The sequence below is a fragment of the Rhodamnia argentea genome, chromosome 11 (genome assembly GCF_020921035.1).
Source record: "Rhodamnia argentea isolate NSW1041297 chromosome 11, ASM2092103v1, whole genome shotgun sequence".
Taxonomy (NCBI): domain Eukaryota; kingdom Viridiplantae; phylum Streptophyta; class Magnoliopsida; order Myrtales; family Myrtaceae; genus Rhodamnia; species Rhodamnia argentea.
In genome coordinates this window covers 15,617,785-15,637,560 of record NC_063160.1, presented here as the reverse complement: position 1 = coordinate 15,637,560, position 19,776 = coordinate 15,617,785, and the positions used below count along the sequence as shown (strand labels likewise).

The window sequence follows — 19,776 nt, the reverse complement described above, 5'->3', positions numbered from 1 at the left end:
GCCTGAACATCAGCCGAACCGAACTTTGTGCGCCGACGAGAAATGGTTGCACGACTCGACCATCGCCGCCTCCACCTTGTCGGGTTTCGCCGGCCCCGAAGACGTGGCCTTAGCGGGTACGAAGAAGCAAGAAAAGAAGGTCTTGAACCAGTTTATGCTGCTGTTACCGCTCTCCCTCATCTTTTCGCTCCCAAACTCTCTCTTGTTCTCTCCCCTTTATCTTTCCTCTCACTGTGAAATTCGCAGATGCTTTTCTTGCGCAAAGACTTCACAGGCGAAACATGATCTGATTCCTAACATCTGCCCCGTTCTATAGGGCAGAGATTTGCTTGGCGTCCAAGCAAATGAAAGAGATCCCGAGTGCTCGAACAATTTCTAACGAACTTTCGCGTGTAATTTGACTCGCTACAGTTTTGAAGACCGAAGCCTTTTGAAGTCTTCCCTCGGTTTCCTCAGCAGTTGCTCTGCTTGCTGAAGCGGGCACGAAAATGTCTTCTCTTGCTTATCTTTGACTTCGACACGCGGCACGTGTCACAACAGTAATCATTTTTTTCTATTAAGTACGGTTTAACGTCTCAATCCTAATGATAATGACGTGTCTGCTAATCGAAAGTTTGACTCGATTTTTGTTAGAAAATTCGATTTTTCGTTAGCACTACGAAAAATTTTAAATTAGTACGTATATGATAAATTTATTTAAAACTTCATCTTGATACACATGTGACAAATTTACCCTCTATTAATTTCGGTTAAATTTTACCGTCAAATTGTTAAATTAAATAACACGTGACAACCGACGAGAATACCGCTTTAAGATTTTTACTCTTTATTTATCATATGTGTACCGGTTTAAGATCTTTTGTGATATTAATCCAATTTAATAAAAACTAATGGAAGATAAATTTATGACAAATGCATCGATTTAAAGTTTGTAGTGGTCAGAAAATTAATTTTAGACAAATTCGCCGGATGCATCAATTTGACATTTTTCAGAGTATCAATCTTTTTTTTTTTTAATCATTTTGACCAGGAAACTTATGAGTAAAATCATGAACACATTTGAAAAGATACCCTCCAGCATGAAATTTGTACATAACTCCCGAAGCCCTACGAGAAAATTGTTGCTGGGGTTTTGTGTTGCTAACCTACTTTTGGACCCCAGAAATGAGTTTCCCCCTCTTTCTTACACGAACCGATACAAATTTTCAGATGATCCTAAGAACAAAAGATTTGACAAGGAAAACAAAATTTAGGAAATCACAAGCACTCTAAAAGTCTAGACTATCCCCACCTAAACATACTCATGTACACAAAATCTGAACACCTGTTATCTTCTCTCCCCACCTTCTAGTTCTTCCTGGTCCTCCAACTGGGCCTCCTCTCTACTCACCTCACCGCCTCCGTTCTCATGAGCCGCTCCTCCGCCCCCGCTGCCCCTGAGAAACAGCCCGGACGATGAGGTGTCGCCCTCGTCGAGGTCTTCGTCGTTTTCCTTCTCTATCAGAAGGGACGTCGCGCCGGTTTCCATCCAAGCTGGGCAACGGTGGATGGAGCCGAGAGCTGCGTGAAGGGAGTGAGACAGACCGGAAGGGCGGGATGTGGATTCAGCTTTTGGATCGTGGCTCGAGCAAGAACATTCGGGGACGGGATGAGAGAGGAAAGAGAGAGGCTTCGATTTTGCAGACGCTTCAGTTAGCCCGTCGAGTAGGCTGTTTCTCAGGTGCCTGCGGATCGACGTCAGCCATGTGTGATTTGCCTGATATAGGTGGTCACGTGTTTCTTCCAAGAACTTCACGACTCGTTTCCTGCATTCACATAGAAACAAGTTCCGATTATTTAGTGCGGAAAAAACCATACATTCATGAGAGAAGAGTCGAGCGAATTGAGTGCAGAATCTTTCTGATACAATGTGAAAACTCTTTTATTGTAATCGAAAGCCCAACTTAGCGAGCATCTGGAACATGCATGTCATGCCCAAGGGTGCGGATGCAAGATTAGTCCCAGGCCGATTGAACAGAGAGCAAGTCACAACAAACTAAAAGGTTGCGTACTTTTAAAGGTTCGATTTATCATGAACTGATAAAGTTCGAGAATCCAAAGGCCTAAGTAGGTGCCTGAAAAGACATTTGCATATGGAGAAATAAAGCAGAAGAAGAACTACGAACACACAATAGCACCCCGTTCTTTTTCAAATCCAAAGCTATTGCGTAACGAGAGAGATTCACTGCGCTGTTTACGGTTTTAAGCTGTCTACAATAACTCGACCAGATAGTTACCTGTTAGGTCTGTAAGTTCTGGAGGCTGCTGACTGGTACAATCTACGGCCCATCACTAAGGTAGCGAAATTTGGATGCCCCTTACCATCACGATCGAATCCAGGAATGAACACATCAGCTTCAACACAAACCACATAGTCGATTGCTTCCCAAAGTAATTTATGGGCATTCATCCTCAGCTCCATTACTGTACTGTCAGGCTCATTATCACTTTCAGCCACCCAGCCCCACCAACCTTCGATATTATAAGGGTATTTGGGCCGTGCCGGAGGTGGTGGAAGTGGACGAGGGCGTGGCCCCGCCAATTTCCATGCCTCGCGTTTCAATTCTACATCAACAGGAGTAAGCTTCTTGGGATAATCAGAAGCCAGGCTGGACTCACGCCCGTAAATTCTGTTCAGCTCCCAACTCGTGCTAAGCGAAGTCCTATCAACGACATTTTCAAACATGGAGTGTAGAGGTATTAATGTCCTTTGACCACCAAAGACTTCACCCCCGGAAACATATATTATGGTATCCCACGGGTATCCATACGCACGGAGAAGGATTCCAATCTGTTAACACAATACAAATTTGACTAATCGATGGATGGAGTTGAGACGAGTTCGCAAAAAAAGTTCAACCAGAATTTGACAAGCCCCATCTTCTGAAATATAGGCTCACCCCATATATACGCAAAACAAGACACCATAGAAATTGAACTCCATCTCTCTACATCCCAATACGCAAACTGCTACGAATATGTGCAAAGTAATCACGCTTCATAAAGCATTATTACCCGATTAGGCTTACCTCTTCCGGCATAAGAGGGCACGACCCGTTGAGGCGCTTTTCTGCCGAATCCACATAGAGGCTGCCCTTGACAATCCCGCGCTTTAGCATCCAGGCTCTTTTATGCTGGATGAGTTCACTATGTACATCCTTAAAGAAGTTTCGCCAAACGATACTCTTCTCAATGCCAATTCCAGAGGGCCCAAAAATCTGTCACAAGGTACTTTGACAAAACAACATACCTGGAACAACTCAGCACAACCATGATATGCCAAGGCATCTCTTGTCAACCCAGGATCATACGCTATGAATGGCCGTCCAGGGGAACGTAATCTAGAAATTACACTGAAGATAAGTGAAATGCTGTAAAACTTAGCAGATGAGAAAAAATGGAATCACAAGCAATCAATCACCTATGCAGAATATTAGTAGCCAGTTCCTGGACCTCCTGTCTAAATCGAAGAGCATCGAAAGAGACTCTACATCTCAGCCTCTGAAGCTCTTCAAACTGGGGCGCAAGTATAGCCTGGATAAGGCCCAATATAAGAGAGTTTGAAAATTGGGAGGCGATCGTGACAAGACAATGGCATGTCATATTAGGACATTCACTCCCCGTCTAGAAGATCCCATAGAAACTTCCCAGGTTTCAAATTATAAAATTGGGTGCATGGTTGCCTTAGGGGATTTCACAGTGTTCACTAGACACCTCAACACATACATTGATGGGAAGAACTGATTCCACACATACTACAAATTGAGGCGAAGAATTAGCACCCAGATGCAAACTCCGTGTCGAATAAAAGAATAGATTCAACAGCTCTAATAATATTGCTACCAGAAATGTTGAAGAGCACTAAGAAACATAGGCAGGGGATTGTAGCTTATAATGTGGTTGAAAAACGCATGCAGCAAAACAGACAAGGAAGAATATCTTCAGAAACATCTTCTGGCAATTACATCTAAAATCTGCCAGCCCTTTCCCAATTAACAAATAACAAATCAGTACTGATATCCCTAGAAAAGATTTTTCTCAAATCACAAGCGAGAACATCCTCAAATTATAGAAGATTTTTAAGTCATACCTGTAAGCATCCACCATCGGAGACCACCAATTCAACAACTGAATGCTTGTTCAGTACCGGGAGAACATGATGGAGAAAAAAGTATGGTGAGGCCTGGTGTGGAACCCTAAAAAGTGGGATCTTCTTCTTCCTCCTTGCCCCTTTTAGATCTTTTGGAAGGGTCTTAACTACTCTAACATCCTTTGCCAATGCTGTCATGAATTGCTCCTCATTGTAGAGATAGGAAAAGCTCTTGAACTCTGAGCTGCATGTAAAGTAACACACATAGCCTTTGATTAAGATGGATAGAAATCACAAAACTTGGGCAAGGAGAAAATGTAACATGGAACACACACACACACACCCTACACACCTGATGCCTTTACTGCTCGTGGTAGATTGGATCTCTGGAACGACTAATGTCGCATTAAGAAGCCGAGACACCGCCACTACGTCGCATATCTGTGGGATTAAGAAGATCTCACTCAAGCCTTTGATTTATCAGAATAATTTTAATTAAATTGAGCAATTTAAGCATCTCATCCATACCGAGTTTCGTATCTCATGGAAACCTCCTTGTATCCTGACAAAGATAAAGCCATTTGTCTGCAAACTCGGTTCTGCCATTTACTTAAGTTAGTTAGTGAATTCTAAAATCAAAATGCCGACAAGATTTTATTATAGAGCTTGGACAAGTGGGCGAGTTACCCCTCCAACAGCAGATGATCGGCCCAACAGAAAGCACTCTATTACATAGAAATTAGAAGTAGAAAGCTAAGGATCAAGTCAAGAAGCTCATGAACAATCGAAAAGATAAAATCCTCAACGAATGCGCATGTTCAATCTGACCATCTTTTTTTGTGATAGAATCCTTAACTGACGCACATGTTCAATCTCACCATCCTTTTTTCCTTCCACAAATTGCTTCAGGCAAGAAATTATGCCACATCTATAACAAAATTGTAGGAACTAATGAGATTATCAAACTTGAAGAGCAGAGTGACATTATCAAACTTGAAGAGAAGAGTTGACATTATCAAACTAAAAACTGGAACGCGTTCTAGGCTCTATACTGGATATGGAACATGTTCCTAAGCTATTCTAATGAAAAAAGAAGAAGAGAGAGAGAGAGAGAGAGAGGAAACTATGGAAACAACAAATAAACAGCGGTGTAACAAGATTAGATGCAAGTTATAACCTGCATAATCTCCTCTTGGATTGGCACGAGGATGCAAAGATTCAAGCTGCCTTATCTGACCCCATAGCCTTCTATACAATGGACTCTGCTTCATGAATTTAATAAATATCAGGGGTAATGGTGATGAAAATAAAATTCAAAAGAACAGGAGCACAAGAACCCACATTGCAGATTTGGCCGCGGACCATAGATTCCTTACCACGAGAAAAACAGATCCAAACTAGAAAAGAAACCCGAAATCAAGACAACAGAAGGAGAACAAACCAAAAGCATCTTTTCGGACACCCACTAATTTTCCTGTTCATTGCAGACAATCCTAAAGCCCCGAAAACCAAAAAACTGCACACTATCACTAATTCAAGCAGAACAACAATTACAAAAAAAAGAAAGAAAGAAAGAAAGAACGGAGCTCGAACAAAATGCATCTACAACAGGAAGCGCAAAAACGAGAACTAGACACCGGGCAGCTTCATAAGTAAGTGTGAAAGAATTCCCTTGACAAAAAAAAAGACACGGGCAAAGAAGTGAAATATGCAAGACAAAGAGGCAACAAAAAAATGAGATCTTTAAGAGGGGAGACTTGGGGGAATTACTGTGGTGGGGATGTCGACATTCTCAAAGATGGGTCTCCAAGAGAAGATGGTGATGGAAGCTTGATAGTCAGAGAAGCCGTCCTCAGTGAATCTGGCGAGCAAGAAGTGCACGAAGAGTGAGAGAGCCGATAGAACAAGACCCACCAAACCTACCCACTTCAGTTTCGACTTCATCATGACCGTCTTCCCTTCACCTTTCATTGCAAAAACCCACCCCAATCCCTTCTGCTTTCTCAAATTCCAAACTTTCTCTGTAGAATATCAGCTCTCCCTCTCCCTCTCTCTCTCTGCGCTGCGACACTCCTACTTGCAGAAACAAAGAACTGAACCACCCCAATTCCTTTTGCTTCCTCAAACACCAAAATTTCTGTCAAATTCCAGCGCTCTCTCTCTCTCTGTCTCTCTGCTATGGGCACTTCTACTTGTAGAAAGAAAGAAAATGGAAGTGGGTAGAGAGAGAGAGAGAGAGAGAGTCTGACAACAGAGGAGTGAAGGCGAGCGAACGAGCGAGAGAGAGAGAGAGAGAGAGAGAGAGAGTGAAAAGTCAAGGACTCGAAGGGACAGGGAGAGAGACGACACGTGGGATGGCATGTTTCGGACAATACAGACGGTGATGTTTGAGTTGGAAACGCTTGGACATGCCCGCTTCCTGCATTTTTCCCGATTGGAGCTCTAAGCAGCAGCGCCTTTTTGGAGGTCACGAATTTTCATCGTCACATAGAAAACCAACGAGAAAACAAATGAGGTTTCATTTTCCTGGGCCACCTTGTTTTGGGAGGATTTTCACTTTTTCCAATTTTTTTTAAAATTATTCTTAATGTAATTTAATCTCATTGACAAGCCAAACTTTTTCAAATCTCTTAAAGTCCAAAAATCGATGTACGAAATATATATTTTTTTATTTTTGAATTTTTAGAAAAAAGCAAAAGATAAATAAATAAATAAAAGCATTTTTTTAAAGCCTCGAGATCACTTTATTAAGAAAGGGATACAGCACACTTTGATCTTTGGCCAGAACGCCAAGAAACGTATAAACGGATGAAACAGGACCACCTTTAACTAAGTTACAGATTAGGTATAAATCACAACCTCAAAGCCTGATTAACAAAAATAAGTATTTAATGACTTGTAATTCAGTAATACTTATTCTGTAACAATTATTTTACCATTATCAAATATCTCTCTCTCTCTAGCACGTGAAATGCAGAAATCCAATCGCCAATGAATGAGTATAGCTCGATTATTCTTGATTTGATCCTTGAGCTAGATTCATCATATACTTAAGCACTTGATGTATTTCTTTATGATGGTGAAATGATTTGGATTAATTTCGTTCCCCCTCATTGAATGTAAGTCGACTCATCCCAATGATATTGCTGCAAAAGTTAATTAACTTTTCTCGTTTTGATTTCGAAAATCGGGCATTTTAGCTTCAACTGGCTCTTGCTGGATAAAAGAGGAAATTATACCAAAACTTTTAAGACATTTCATTGTAATGCAATCAAGGCATAAAATTATAAAATCATAATTTTTTTTTTTGAAACAATGTGCTAGAGGCTAGCCCCATCTCATTAGCCTCACAGAGGTGCTAGAGGTTTAATACTTAAACCCCCCAAAACAAAATACTATTATGTTCAAAACGGGTCGAATTTATGTTCTTTTATTTCGGACTATCAACTAGTGTAGACAATTAGGCAAACGAATCCATATCAAACTAATCACTTACCCATGCGGTGTCGTGGGCAGCGAAATTTTACATCAAGATTTATATTCATACACAGCGTCTTTTTAGCCTTTTAGCGCTCTTGTTGCGTACAAAGCAAACCATTAAAGAAAACATGGCCACAATAAAGGCTTCTCGAACATTACGAAACCAAGATATGAACGCAATAACTGCCCAGCGCAAATTTACCTTAAATACTAACATATTTTCAACCAAGAAACAAACGTTACTATTGAAATAACCAAATTGAAGTTCACCCTAAATTGAAAAGGAAAGCACTGTTGAACGAAAAGTAGCAGTCATCGAGAAGGTAAAAAGTTGACATTGGCCCCCATAACTCAGAATACCAAATATACCCATTGAGATTGTGAAGAGATCAACAAAGTTTCTATTCGTTCATGGACACTTGCCAACTTGTGATTAACATTAAAACCTCCAAACAAACAACAGTAAGATCAGCCCAATACGGGTAAATCCCCCCTGTTTACCCTAATTTTAGGGCTAGTTCTCGAGATAATAATCCAGGAAGCAATAGGCGTTCTTGATAGAGCCAAGCCTCACGAGAAAGTTGAACAAAAGAGTCTAGAAAAATGGAAAGTCGCCGTGTGGGAGGGAGTAGGAAGAGACTGTCAGGAAGGAGTAAATGTAATTAGGTAAGGAAATATCTATTCACCTTTATTGATTGGATGGTGCGATGAGAGGTACAATAATTTAAGGAAGGACCCGACTGAACTGTGCAAATGTGGGGTATTGTGGAGGATGAAGTTTGCCCTCTCATGGCGATTTTCCCATTTGTCCCTTCTTGTTTGCTTTTTTTTTTTTTTTAACCCATTCTGACGAGGTTGGACGCATTACAATACACGCAATATCAAGTTAATTTCAAAATAAAATAAAGATAAAAGTGGACAGGATTATAATTCGTTCGTTTCGCAAAAAATAATTATAAAAAATATTTTTTGAATTTTTCGACGTTTGATTCATGAAAAATAAATGAGTCAAGGAAAATATTTTTCTCTCATGAAATAAACACATTAAAAAAATTAATTTTTTTAATATTTAATTTTTCTCTTTTCTCTTCTTTTTATTTTTATTTTTTTTTATTTTTCCTTATTCTTTGGTTGGTCACCAGCGATCAACAGTAGGCGAGTGAGTCCAAGCCTCGCCAGCCTGTGGCAAGGCTCAAGCTCACTTGCGGGGACCGGCAGAAGAGGGGAAAAGAAAAAGAAAAGTTAAAAACATAAAAATAAAAATTGAAAATTGAAAAATAAAAAAATAAAAATAAAAATAAAATTTATTAAAAGGAGTTCATGGATGAAAATCAAATCCTATTTTCCATACTGAATATCGAAAAATATTTTTCAGTTTATTTTTAGGTTTCAGCCGAATACCAAAAGATATTATCATTTCCTGGACAATAACTTTTTGGAAAATATTTTTCTAGAAACACCTCATTTTTCACAAAACAAACGGAGCCTAATTATTGTTAATCTCATTTATAGAGAAGAAAAAATACTAGATATTTTATATTGATGTATTGTGTCAAAAATTCATAAAATTCATAAAATACATTCGAAGCACTCATCAAGAGCCAACTAATACCTCCATATGTTTTGCAAACACACATACTACCGAAATTTCCACATCACAGAATGTTGCCTTCCGACTCCTTGCCGGCACCTTTAGAACATGTGATGTATGAATACACGATAGGAGTGAGCAAATCACAGCTCAATACATGAACAAAAATGACAATCAAATTGATGAACTTACATGTAGAGGTGTCAAACAGGTGGGTCGGATTGATTAATTGAGTCGAATATGGTCCAATCCATATTGACTAACCCGTTTTGACCCATTTTCATGTAGTATAAATATAATGACTCAACACATACCTAACTCAACTCATATTACTAATGCACTTCCATATTTAATCAAATTTAGCAAAATTATGAATTATTAAAAAAATTGTATTACTAAAACATTGTGGACAATATTTATAATTAAAAAATAAAAAATTGATTTTTATTTGTTTTTTATTTTAAATTTTCGTTTTCCTTTTTTTTTCAAAATCTGGCAAGGGCCGCCCAACCCTCGCCAACCGCAAGCCCTCACAGGCCACGGGAGAGGCCCCTGAACCTCGCCCGATTTGGCGAGGATCTACTAGCCTATGCCGTCATTGGTGAAAAAAAAAAAGAAATAAAGAAAAAATACAACAAATAATAAAAAAAGTCAGAAAATATTTTTATTATTCACTTAAGATAGTTAACTAAGTCATTTATGACTCGTTTAAAACCCATTTAAGACATATTTAATTGTTAAGTGACCTATTAAAATTTGTTAAGTAACCCATTTATGACTACACTCTTAAATATGGATTAGAATATGGGTTATTGACCCATTTTGTCATCTCCATTTACATGGAATAAAACTAGAGGTACCTCGTTGATGCACTTAATGAAGTTGACATATCAAATTGAAGCACATTGATGTTGAGTCAATGGAGTGAGATCAAGTTCAAAATTGGGTAACCAAGCTATTAATCTATAATCTACTCAACAATCCGTATTGGCCAAGTTAAATAATTGGAAAATGGTAGAGGTAGTAGTGGTTCGATCATTTTTGACCTGCAGCAATTTTTTTTTTATTTGATTTGTTTAGGGTTTCACGTCTTTGGAGGTTGGTGACCATGTGACAGATGCTGAAACATCGGGACATTGTGGATCTCTCTTGTTCCTCAAATCGTGTTCTCCAAGAGGAAGAAAGGAAGGAAGTAAGTATTGGTTCGTATCTGGCTATTAATTGCCAGGAGATATGCTAAATTAACGAGTCAATGGGCTGTTCTGTCGAGCTGTCTAGGGGATCCGGTTCGTCGCCCCAGAGGATAGAGGGAAGAATATTTTAGGGTTTTTCAGTAGTTTTATACGCAGCTGCGCCCTAATGTTTAGGAGAATGCAGAAAGAAAATTGCGCAGCTTATTGTTGGGGGGTTCTTCGAGAATTTAAGCCATATAAAATTGATGTGGATTGAAGGACTTTCTTTTAGAAGGCTGGCGTATCAACCTTTTTAGTTCGACTAATGCCTGCGAAAATAATGCTAGATATCGCTCGGTATTGAGCAAGGCGCCGTCCACCGGACGGCGGGCGTGACATTTGAAAGGTTAATATGAGTAGCATATGCCGTGATTTGAACACAGAATCTACTAATTCAAGTGCTTAATCATTCTCTATACACCTTTTTTCTCTCTCTTAAGGCTGTGTCTCTTTCACGAATACCCAGAAAAATAGTCGGGCATAAATTGTTATCGATAATGAAAATCTTTTCCTTCGATAAAAAAAAAATATATATTTTCCGTTGGCTAATTTTTTTAAGAGATTTAATCAATTATTTTTTGGAAAATATCCTCCAAATCTTGAGTTAAAGCACATAAAAAATGTCACAAGGATCTTTTTATGGCAAAAGGAAGAAGGGAAAAAAAAAAAAAAAACAGGTGAGGAGGATCGAGCGTAGCAGTTATCCCTTCTGGGCAACTAAAAGACATTGTCCTCTCTAGGCGATATAATGAGCTCCCCGCATTTGTTGTTAAATGTTCCATTTATAGTTTGGGCTCGACAGGTCGTTTTGATTTGTGTTGTAGTTCCATTTATGGTTTGGGCTCGACAAGTCGTTTTGATTTGTGTTGTAGTTACATAGGATTGGCAAAAAAAAGAACGTTTTGCATGGGTGCGATTCGAGAGCATCTTATGATAATATAACATCGATTAAAAAGCGACCGTCGCTTTCCATTTTTCTTTTCAAATTTCAAAGTGAATATGAGTAAAGCTTTTCTCAAATCGTGCGTCCCGACAAATGTATCGAAACTTCTTCCATAAAAAGAAAATTTATGCAAGTATCATGGAAAATGACAACTCATATATGAGATACAAACATCTCAAAATTAGAAACATATAGCAGATACGTCTTCTAAAAATAGTTTCGTCAACCATATATTGGCAGTCGACAAGCGTGAGCCACTAAATTGCTCCAACCTTGTTTTCGTCGAACGAAGATCTTCCACGCGGAAGTTCAATTTTTTTTTGCTGGTTTCAATGTATTGTTCATCACATCTTGGTGACTTACATAGAGCTTTTGCACTATCACTGTGACAAACAATCATTAAAAAAAACTTGCACAAATCTTAGCTATATCTGATCTTCGTGGCTGGCATTCAAATGTGTGCACACTGTTGACACTTAAAAATAATCCAAGAAGGCTCGTGACAAGTACGTGAGAGGGCGACAATCGGCTACAGAAAAGAACACCGAGGGAAGGTACGTAACGATCAAACATGTGCCACGTGTCGGGGTAAATTCTAGCGCCATTTCCTTCCAGAAAAGCACCCGGAGAAAAGCCACGATCAGAGCGGTTACTAAAAGATTGGAGGTAATCCCCACGAGGTAAAAAGAAAAGGCGCGAAGACTAAGAAACCGTCGAAAGAGTTATCCACGTGGCTTATGGAAAAGGATAGAACGTGGGGCCAAAGGAAGAAACCGCTCGACAGTTATCAAAAGGTCTGCCTATAAATGCCCCCGAATAGCAAGACACAAAGACAACAAACACAAAACACTTATCTTTTCAACTAGCTCTTAGCCTTTAGCCTAGCCTAGCCGTAGTTTTCCAGATTCCCGTCGTCGATTCAATTCCGGCGAGTTTCATATCCAGAGTTAGGTGTCGTTGATTAGATTCCGACGTCCGCTCACTAGGTTCGATACCGTTGATTTAATTCCGGTGTTGTACCCTTCGTCCATCTTGTCCAAGAGCATCGATTCAATTATGGTATTGTGTCATATAATTCCCCGTCCAGTCTTGTTGATTGAATTCTAGCATTGTGTCCTACATTTCTGTCCGGCCCTGTCAATTTAATTCCAGAGTTGTATCGAAGCTTGCTACACACCTCGACTATTGCACGTGTTGGGCTGTCAAAGTTATTGAGAGTCCGTCACACACCTTTTGTGTTAATAAAGACATCTACTGCATTTGATACTCTCTGTCCAAAACTGATCCAGAACCCCTTTTCGGAAAACGAACGGATTAAGTTCGATAAAAGATTCTCGCGTTAGCAACCCATTTTGGGCTTTAGTCATTTTGAGCCAAGAATCCATAACCACGAAGGCCCTGTTGAAGGATCTCGACGCGCAACACACACCAAGTCACAAGTCAATTGTAATCGTGTAGTAATTGGACAACTCATCAGGACCAAAGTAATAAAGAATGGGAATGTGAGGTTCATGCGTGTAATTCATTTATGTTAGTGCTCAGTTCATGGCCATATTACGTAGAAGCAAAATTCTCGCACAAGTTATATAAAAACACACTCACACAAAAGCTACGTACTCATCATGAGGACATCACTTTCACGTAGATCCAGTCCTCAACCTTAACAGTTTCCCGGTTTTGAACTTTGCCCCCTCCTCCTCCTCCTTCTTCTCCTTCCTCCTGTCCGATCAAACGGCAGCGTTGTAATCGATTTCGAGGTCGGGACCATGAGAAATGACAGGAGGATGATTTCTAAATTTTGTGCGTTCTTGCTCATGGTGATTCGATTTCAAATGCGAGCAGCGTGCTCGTCGTCCTCGCCACCGCCACTCGCACCAGCGCTGTATGTGTTTGGCGATTCGCTGTTCGACAGCGGCAACAACAACCTGCTGCCCACCCTCTCCAAAGTCAATTACCTCCCTTACGGCCACGATTTCCCGAGAGGTGCCACCGGGCGGTTCACCAATGGGAGGACCGTTGCCGACTTCCTCGGTATGTATCGATATCTAACGCCTCGATTCTCGGTTTCAAAATCTCTTCTCACGAATCAAACATCATCGCAACTATAGTAATAGCTCCGAATTACTTTCATTTGCTCTCTTTTTTATTTCACTTGTTTTTTAACAACATTTTCTCATTATTTTTTCTTGATTTGCTAGCCGAATTTATGGGGCTGCCTTATCCACCACCATACCTGAGTTTTAGGACATCAGGAGTGGTCACCGGACTGAATTTCGCGTCCGGGGCATGTGGCATTCTCCCTGAAACAGGAAGCTACTCGGTATGAGCTCATGAACATCATAAATTTCGCGTGGACATTACGAAAAAAGAAATAGAAAATGTATTTGTGAGACCGGCTTGAATTAGAACTTTGGAAACTCATGACGTGGTAACTGTTTTTGCAGGGAAAATGTCTTAACTTGGGTGACCAAGTGAGGTTGTTTGAGAGTCATGCCGTTAATGATTTACCAAGACTCCTCAAGAGCTCCGACGAGGTCTCCGCCAATTTGGCCAAGTCCATCCTCGCCTTCGCGATCGGCAGCGACGACTACCTCGAGAACTACCTCAATCCAGTGCTCTACAGCACCAGCAAAACCTACGAGCCTCCGCCATTCGCGAAGCTCCTCGTTGCCGGGCTTTCTCAGCATCTAGAGGTACTCCGTGATTCTACCAACTTGCTGATTTCATGATAGAAAATATCCAGGAAACTCGTCTAGGTACATCTCAGGTTAAGAATCGAGTCTCAGCACAAATTGGGAAAAATTATTGCAGAGATTATATAATGTGGGAGCGAGAAAGTTTGTTGTCTTTGAGATTGGCCCCATCGGTTGCATGCCGACGAGCGCGAAGAAATCGAAGGACGGCGGAGTATGCGACGGAGGACAAAATTTGCTAGTTTCCTACTTCAATCAGATGCTTCAACCGGTGCTAGAGAACATGACATCCAGTCTTGCGGGTTCAATGTTCGTTCTCGGTAGAGTGAATGGGCTTTGCTATGACGCGGTAATCAATCCCTCGGAATACGGTATGGACTCAACTCATATCAATTGGGAAAGGCTTTACTCGATCAATTGATTAATGATTTCTAGAGGCTTGGACTAAAATACATTCAGCCATTCCTTACCACGATTAAGTTCATGGGCTCGGATCCATCGTAACCATCGCACCACGTGACACCAATTCTGGATCCGATGACCGCTTTTGGATCCGATCGGCGCATGGACCCGAGTCCTGCTAAAATATCTTTACCGTGTTGAAATAGGCTTGACGGACTCGAAAAATCCTTGTTGCAAAACGTGGGGGAATGGAACTTTGTCGTGCATTCCATTCCTGACCCCATGCCCTGACGCCGGTAAACACTTCTTTTGGGACGGATATCATCCGACCGATGTGGCGTCGTCGATCTTAGCTTCGCGGTGTTTCAACGACACAAACGTTTGTTCTCCAATCAGCGTACAAGATCTCGTGCAGATGTGAACATCTCGTTTGATTAGTCCTATCGAAGGCTGCTTATTGTCTTGGGCCATCATCATTAATCAGAGGCCGTCTCTAGCAACTAGCATAATGTAAAGGACAGTGTAATTGTTCTATTGCAAATTTTTAAACTATTGTAGGTGTGAAAAACTGTCAGTAAAAAAAATGCTTGGTGAAAAAAAAAAAAATTTCAGAAAATTTGTTGGTAACTTATGAACGCGTCCTTTATAGTTTGCAAATTACCAAGCTTTATATTTACTTTCCTACTCTTATTTACATAGCTTATCAACGTTCCCATCATAATAATTATAGTCCAATGTACAATACGGTCCCTAAACTTTCGATTTGTTCAACATGATTCATAAATTTTGGTACATGTTCAGCTTAATTTCTGAACTATATGAAAATGTGCAATGTTATCCTTCCATTAATTCAAGTTCGGGGATAATAATGAACATTTTCTTATAATTCAAGAATTAAACTGAACATGTATCATGGGTTTAGGGACTGTGTTTTCTTAATTTTGATCGAAATGTCTCTATGGCAGAAGCAAGAAGACTAATGACTGGTTTGATTCTACTATGAGGAATTGGGTTCCTCACAATTGGTGACCTTAACAAAGCATCCATCAAATGCCAAGACAGAAATGTTGGTGAATTCACTCATGCATGACGATTTGAAAATCGCGAGAGCCGAAAATAAGCACAATGTAGTTGGAAGGTCAAACCAAGCTGAAATCGCGTAAGTACGGTTCGACCAAAATAGAGCCAAAACAAAGCGGTTTTACGTATCGAAATAGAATTGAACCAAACCCTAATAATCGGTACGATTCGATTCGACCCGCACCAAATCGGACTAAGAGAGAGATTTCGTCCACTTTAAACAACACCATAAGAGAAGAGTGACTCATAATTTAACACTGTGGTTCGGACTAAGTCAACACGTGAGCTTATGAAGATGGCTTGGCGATTTGGTTTGAATTTGAAACCTAACTATATGCGGGTTGTAAATGAATTTTTCTTTGAACCTGTTTACAACCCATTTAGCTAGACAAATCCAACTTACAATTCACTTATAAAATCTATTAGTTTATATTTTATAATTTTGTTTTTATTTTATTAGAAAAATTAAAAAGAAATCTATAAATTACAAAAACTGTTCGAAGAAGTAGAATGTCGTCAGCCGCCGCTGTTTGCTGCCGACTGCAGGAGCCTTCGTTCGGGGAGATCTTGCGTGATTCGGGCTTCAGGGACTTGGAGAACTGGCTAGGCAAGGATTGACGGGAGTGGCGGCCGACGCGGGAGTGGGAGTGGGGCGGGCACGCCCTGGGGCTGAGCGTCGGTGTGGAGTGGAATGACGTCGCGGTCTTCTTGCCATCGTGGGAGCCACGGGACCAGCTCTGGACATAGTAGACGAGTTGGTGCAGGATCGGGTTGGCGCGGGGATCGGGTGGGGCGACGGAGGGGGAGATGCCGGTGACTTCGGAATCTGTCATGGCGTGCATTTTCTGTAAGTGTCGTGTGGGTGGACAGCCCCAGAACAAGCTCGCTCTTTTTCTCCGTCTAGTTCAGGCTCAATGTGACGATGGGGATCGACCAAGATCGGTGATTTTACTGGCAAAGAAAATATAATTTGCAAATTCATGGGGATGTCAGTTCGAGAGGGAAGAATTGTGGCTTCGAGCAGTGGGGATAGCAAATTATATTTTGCTAATTCTTCGCAACCACCTTCCCTCGTCGTCCACCGCCGCCATCTGCCGGCTCCCGCCGTCGACTGTCGCCCGTTGCGGCTAGAAAAAAAGGAAAAGAAAATAGACAATAAAATAAAATAAAAAATAATTTTTTAAAAAAGATTAAAAAAAATAATTTGTATTGCATGAAAGTGTTTTAGCAATATCATTTTTCTTAACAAATTATAAGGAACAGATATTTTATGATTTGGTTAAATATAAAAGTGCTTAAGTAATGCGGGTCGGGTTTGGATTAGATATGAGTTGGGTCGGATATGGGTCGTTAAATTTGTACTACATGAAAATAGGTTAAAACGGGTTAAGTGGATCAATATGGGTCGGATCATATTCGATCTGACCCAAACCCAACCCGACCTATTAGTTTGACACCTCTAGGTTGAAGTTCGGGGATCATTCGTGGCATTCTCTCCGCATAGCGCATTTGCACCATCACATGGCAGATAATAATTAAACAATTACACAAATCTTAGCTATATCAAATCTTCGTGGCTGGCATACATATGTGTGCACACCAAGTTACAAGTCAATCATAATCTTGTACTAATCGGACAACTCATCAGGACGAAAGTTATAAAGAATGTGAACGTGTGATTCATGTGGGTAATTTATTTCTGTTAGTTCTCAGTTCATGGCCATATTATACAGAAACAAAACTCTCGGACAAGCCGCAAGCTAAGTATAAATTATAAGGTCATCACTTTCCTGGAGATCAAGTCCTCAACCTTCAACAGTTTCTCGGTTTTGAAACCAAGACAACGTTATAACATATTCGGTGGTCCGGATCATGAGAAATCACGGATGGATGGTTTTTAAATTTTGTGCGTTTTTGCTCGCGGTGATTCGATTTCAAATGCGAGCAGTGTGCTCGTTGCCGCCGCTCGCACCGGCACTATATGCTTTCGGCGATTCGTTGTTGGACAGTGGCAACAACAACCTACTGCCCACCCTCACCAAGGTCAATTACCTCCCTTACGGCGACAATTTCCCGAGAGGCGCCACCGGAAGGTTCACCAACGGGAGGACAGTCGCCGACGTCCTCGGTATACATCGATGTCTAACGCTTCGATTCTAGGCTATCAAATTCTCTTCTTTCAATTCAAACATCATCGTAATTATATTAATAGTTCAGAATTGCTTTTGTTTGCTTTTTCTTACTTGTTTTTTAACAGCATTTTCTCATGGATTTTTATTGGTTTTTTAGCTGAATTTCTGGGGCTGCCTTATCCACCGCCATACCTTAGTTTTAAGACATCAGGAGTGATCACCGGACTGAATTTCGCGTCCGGGGCATGTGGCATTCTCCCTGAAACAGGAAGCTACTTGGTATGAGCTCATTGCCGTCCACTCCATTTCTGATTGCTATTTTGCTCTTTATTTTTTTTATTCAATACGGGTTCATTTTATCCAAAAAGTCCTAAACCTATTGCATTAATACTAATTTAGTCCTAAACCTTTTAATTATGCAAAATTAATCCTAAACCTTTTGAAATTATTATGTGAACTTTTTTTTTTTCTAATTTTTGTTTATTTTTTTCTTTCTTTTCTTGCCTTTCTCTTTTTGCCATGGCCGGTGGGTGCCCGGCGAGGGATGGCCTCACCGGGCCACGCTTGGGCGAGGGTGAGCGATGGTGAGGCCCCTCTTGTCAAATCTAGCGAGGCTAACCCGCACCCAGGCCAGGCGGCCTCGCCAGGCTTCACCTAGCTGAGGCCAGCCCTTGCTGGATTGCATTTGATATGTGAAGAGCTACTTGAGAAAGCAAGCATTGTAACATTCGGATTGCAAATGAGAACTGTTTTTTCAGGGCAAATGTCTTAGTCTGGATGACCAAGTAAGTTTTTTTGAGAGTTATGCTGCCAATGACTTACCGAGACTCTTCAAGAGTTCCGATGAGTTCTCCGGCTATTTGGCCAAGTCGATCTTCACCTTCTGGATCGGCAGCAACGACTACCTCAGCAACTACCTGAATCCAACACTCTACAGCACGAGCAAAACCTACGAGCCTCGGCCGTTCGCGAAGCTCCTCGTTGCTTTGCTTTCTCAGCATCTTGAGGTACTCCCTGATTCCCAATAACCAGCAAAACGTACACATGCGTCTGAGTACTCCTCAGGTTGAGAATGAGTCTCAGCAGATATTGGGCCATATTATTGCAGAGATTATATGATGTGGGAGCGAGAAAGTTTGTTGTCAATGAGATTGGCCCGATCGGTTGCATCCCATCAGTGGCGAAGCAATCGAACCACGACGGAATATGTGACGGAGGACCGAACTTGCTAGTTTCCTACTTCAATGAGATGCTCCAACCGATGCTAGACAACATGACATCCAGTCTCGCAGGATCAATGTTCGTTCTCGGTCGAGGGAATGGGCTTGGCTATGATGCAGTAACCAATCCCTCCAAATACGGTACGAGCTCAACTCATGTGAATCGAGAAAGGCTTACTTGATCGATTGATCCGTGATCTTTAGAGGCTCGGACTAAAATTTCATTCAACTATTCCTTACCATGATTAAGTTTCACGGAATCATATCCATGATAACCATCTGATCCCACGGCACCAATTGTGGATCCAATGGCTGCCTTTGGATCCGATCCGCGCACAGATCTGATTCCTGCTAAAAAAGATTTTGCCGCGTCAAAACAGGCTTGACGGACTCGAGAAACCCTTGCTGCACAACGTGGGGAAATGGAACTTTGACGTGCATTCCGGCGCTGACCCCATGCCCTGATGTCAATAAACACTTTTTTTGGGATGGATATCATCCGACGGACGTGGTGTCCTCGATCATAGCTTCCCGGTGTTTCAACGACACAAACATTTGTTCTCCAGTCAGCATACAAGACCTGGTGAAGATATGAACATCTCTTTGATTAGTCCTATCTAAGGCTGCTTATTATGTTGGGTCATCATTACTAATCAGAGATAGTCTCTGGAATAATGTAAAGGACAGTGCAAATGTTGTATGTAGTTGGCGAACGTACAATATTGTGCCCCCCCATATGTATACTTCCGCTCAAATTTCTTACAAGTGAAATTTTCAGATGCTTTTCTAAGTGGACAGTATAATTTTTGTACACGTCGTCTGCCTACGGAATTTTATCGTTCTGTGCCTGAAACTAGAGAATATGTTTGGTGCT

At 40.9% G+C, this 19,776-nt stretch overlaps 3 protein-coding genes across 6 annotated transcripts; 2 read left to right on the top strand and 1 right to left on the bottom strand.

Moving 5' to 3' along the window:
- Positions 1-1,044: 1,044 nt before the first annotated feature.
- LOC115753397 (O-fucosyltransferase 27) lies at positions 1,045-6,210 on the bottom strand. 4 transcript variants are annotated; one of them, XM_048272672.1, is made up of 10 exons: positions 5,900-6,210; positions 5,307-5,394; positions 4,658-4,731; positions 4,482-4,570; positions 4,130-4,373; positions 3,461-3,573; positions 3,290-3,380; positions 3,069-3,197; positions 2,277-2,830; positions 1,045-1,805 (listed from the first exon to the last, which is right to left on the bottom strand). In XM_048272672.1, the coding sequence occupies exons 1-10, from the start codon at positions 6,098-6,100 to the stop codon at positions 1,328-1,330; spliced, it is 2,061 nt and encodes a 686-aa protein (XP_048128629.1). In that variant the 5' UTR covers positions 6,101-6,210; the 3' UTR covers positions 1,045-1,327. The 4 variants fall into 4 exon arrangements, with proteins under 4 accessions (XP_048128629.1, XP_030547848.1, XP_048128630.1 ...); XM_030691988.2 differs by having other exon boundaries at positions 4,658-4,728; positions 5,900-6,209; XM_048272673.1 differs by having other exon boundaries at positions 5,307-5,391; positions 5,900-6,209.
- A 6,676-nt stretch (positions 6,211-12,886) lies between these two features.
- LOC125312940 (GDSL esterase/lipase 7-like) lies at positions 12,887-14,891 on the top strand. Its single transcript, XM_048273034.1, has 6 exons — positions 12,887-12,892; positions 13,043-13,406; positions 13,574-13,695; positions 13,820-14,068; positions 14,187-14,439; positions 14,677-14,891. Exons 1-6 carry the CDS (start codon positions 12,887-12,889, stop codon positions 14,889-14,891), a joined length of 1,209 nt encoding a protein of 402 aa, XP_048128991.1.
- Positions 14,892-17,488: 2,597 nt separating this feature from the next.
- Positions 17,489-19,497, top strand: LOC125312939 (GDSL esterase/lipase 7-like). The gene is made up of 5 exons (XM_048273033.1): positions 17,489-17,678; positions 17,840-17,961; positions 18,441-18,689; positions 18,791-19,043; positions 19,283-19,497. Exons 1-5 carry the CDS (start codon positions 17,489-17,491, stop codon positions 19,495-19,497), a joined length of 1,029 nt encoding a protein of 342 aa, XP_048128990.1.
- Positions 19,498-19,776: the final 279 nt, after the last annotated feature.

Bases quoted from the DNA above. Each gene is read 5' to 3' on its own strand.
- LOC115753397 (XM_048272672.1), bottom strand. From the start codon at position 6,100: ATGAAAGGTGAAGGGAAGACGGTCATGATGAAGTCGAAACTGAAGTGG. The intron at 4,571-4,657 runs GTATGGATGAGA...TTAATCCCACAG, and splicing joins TCCATGAGATACGAAACTCG to ATATGCGACGTAGTGGCGGT. The intron at 3,381-3,460 runs GTGATTGATTGC...TGTAATTTCTAG, and splicing joins GCTACTAATATTCTGCATAG to ATTACGTTCCCCTGGACGGC.
- LOC125312940 (XM_048273034.1), top strand. The intron at 14,069-14,186 runs GTACTCCGTGAT...AAATTATTGCAG, and splicing joins GGCTTTCTCAGCATCTAGAG to AGATTATATAATGTGGGAGC. The intron at 14,440-14,676 runs GTATGGACTCAA...GTGTTGAAATAG, and splicing joins AATCAATCCCTCGGAATACG to GCTTGACGGACTCGAAAAAT.
- LOC125312939 (XM_048273033.1), top strand. From the start codon at position 17,489: ATGCGAGCAGTGTGCTCGTTGCCGCCGCTCGCACCGGCACTATATGCT. The intron at 17,962-18,440 runs GTATGAGCTCAT...CTGTTTTTTCAG, and splicing joins CTGAAACAGGAAGCTACTTG to GGCAAATGTCTTAGTCTGGA. The intron at 19,044-19,282 runs GTACGAGCTCAA...GCGTCAAAACAG, and splicing joins AACCAATCCCTCCAAATACG to GCTTGACGGACTCGAGAAAC.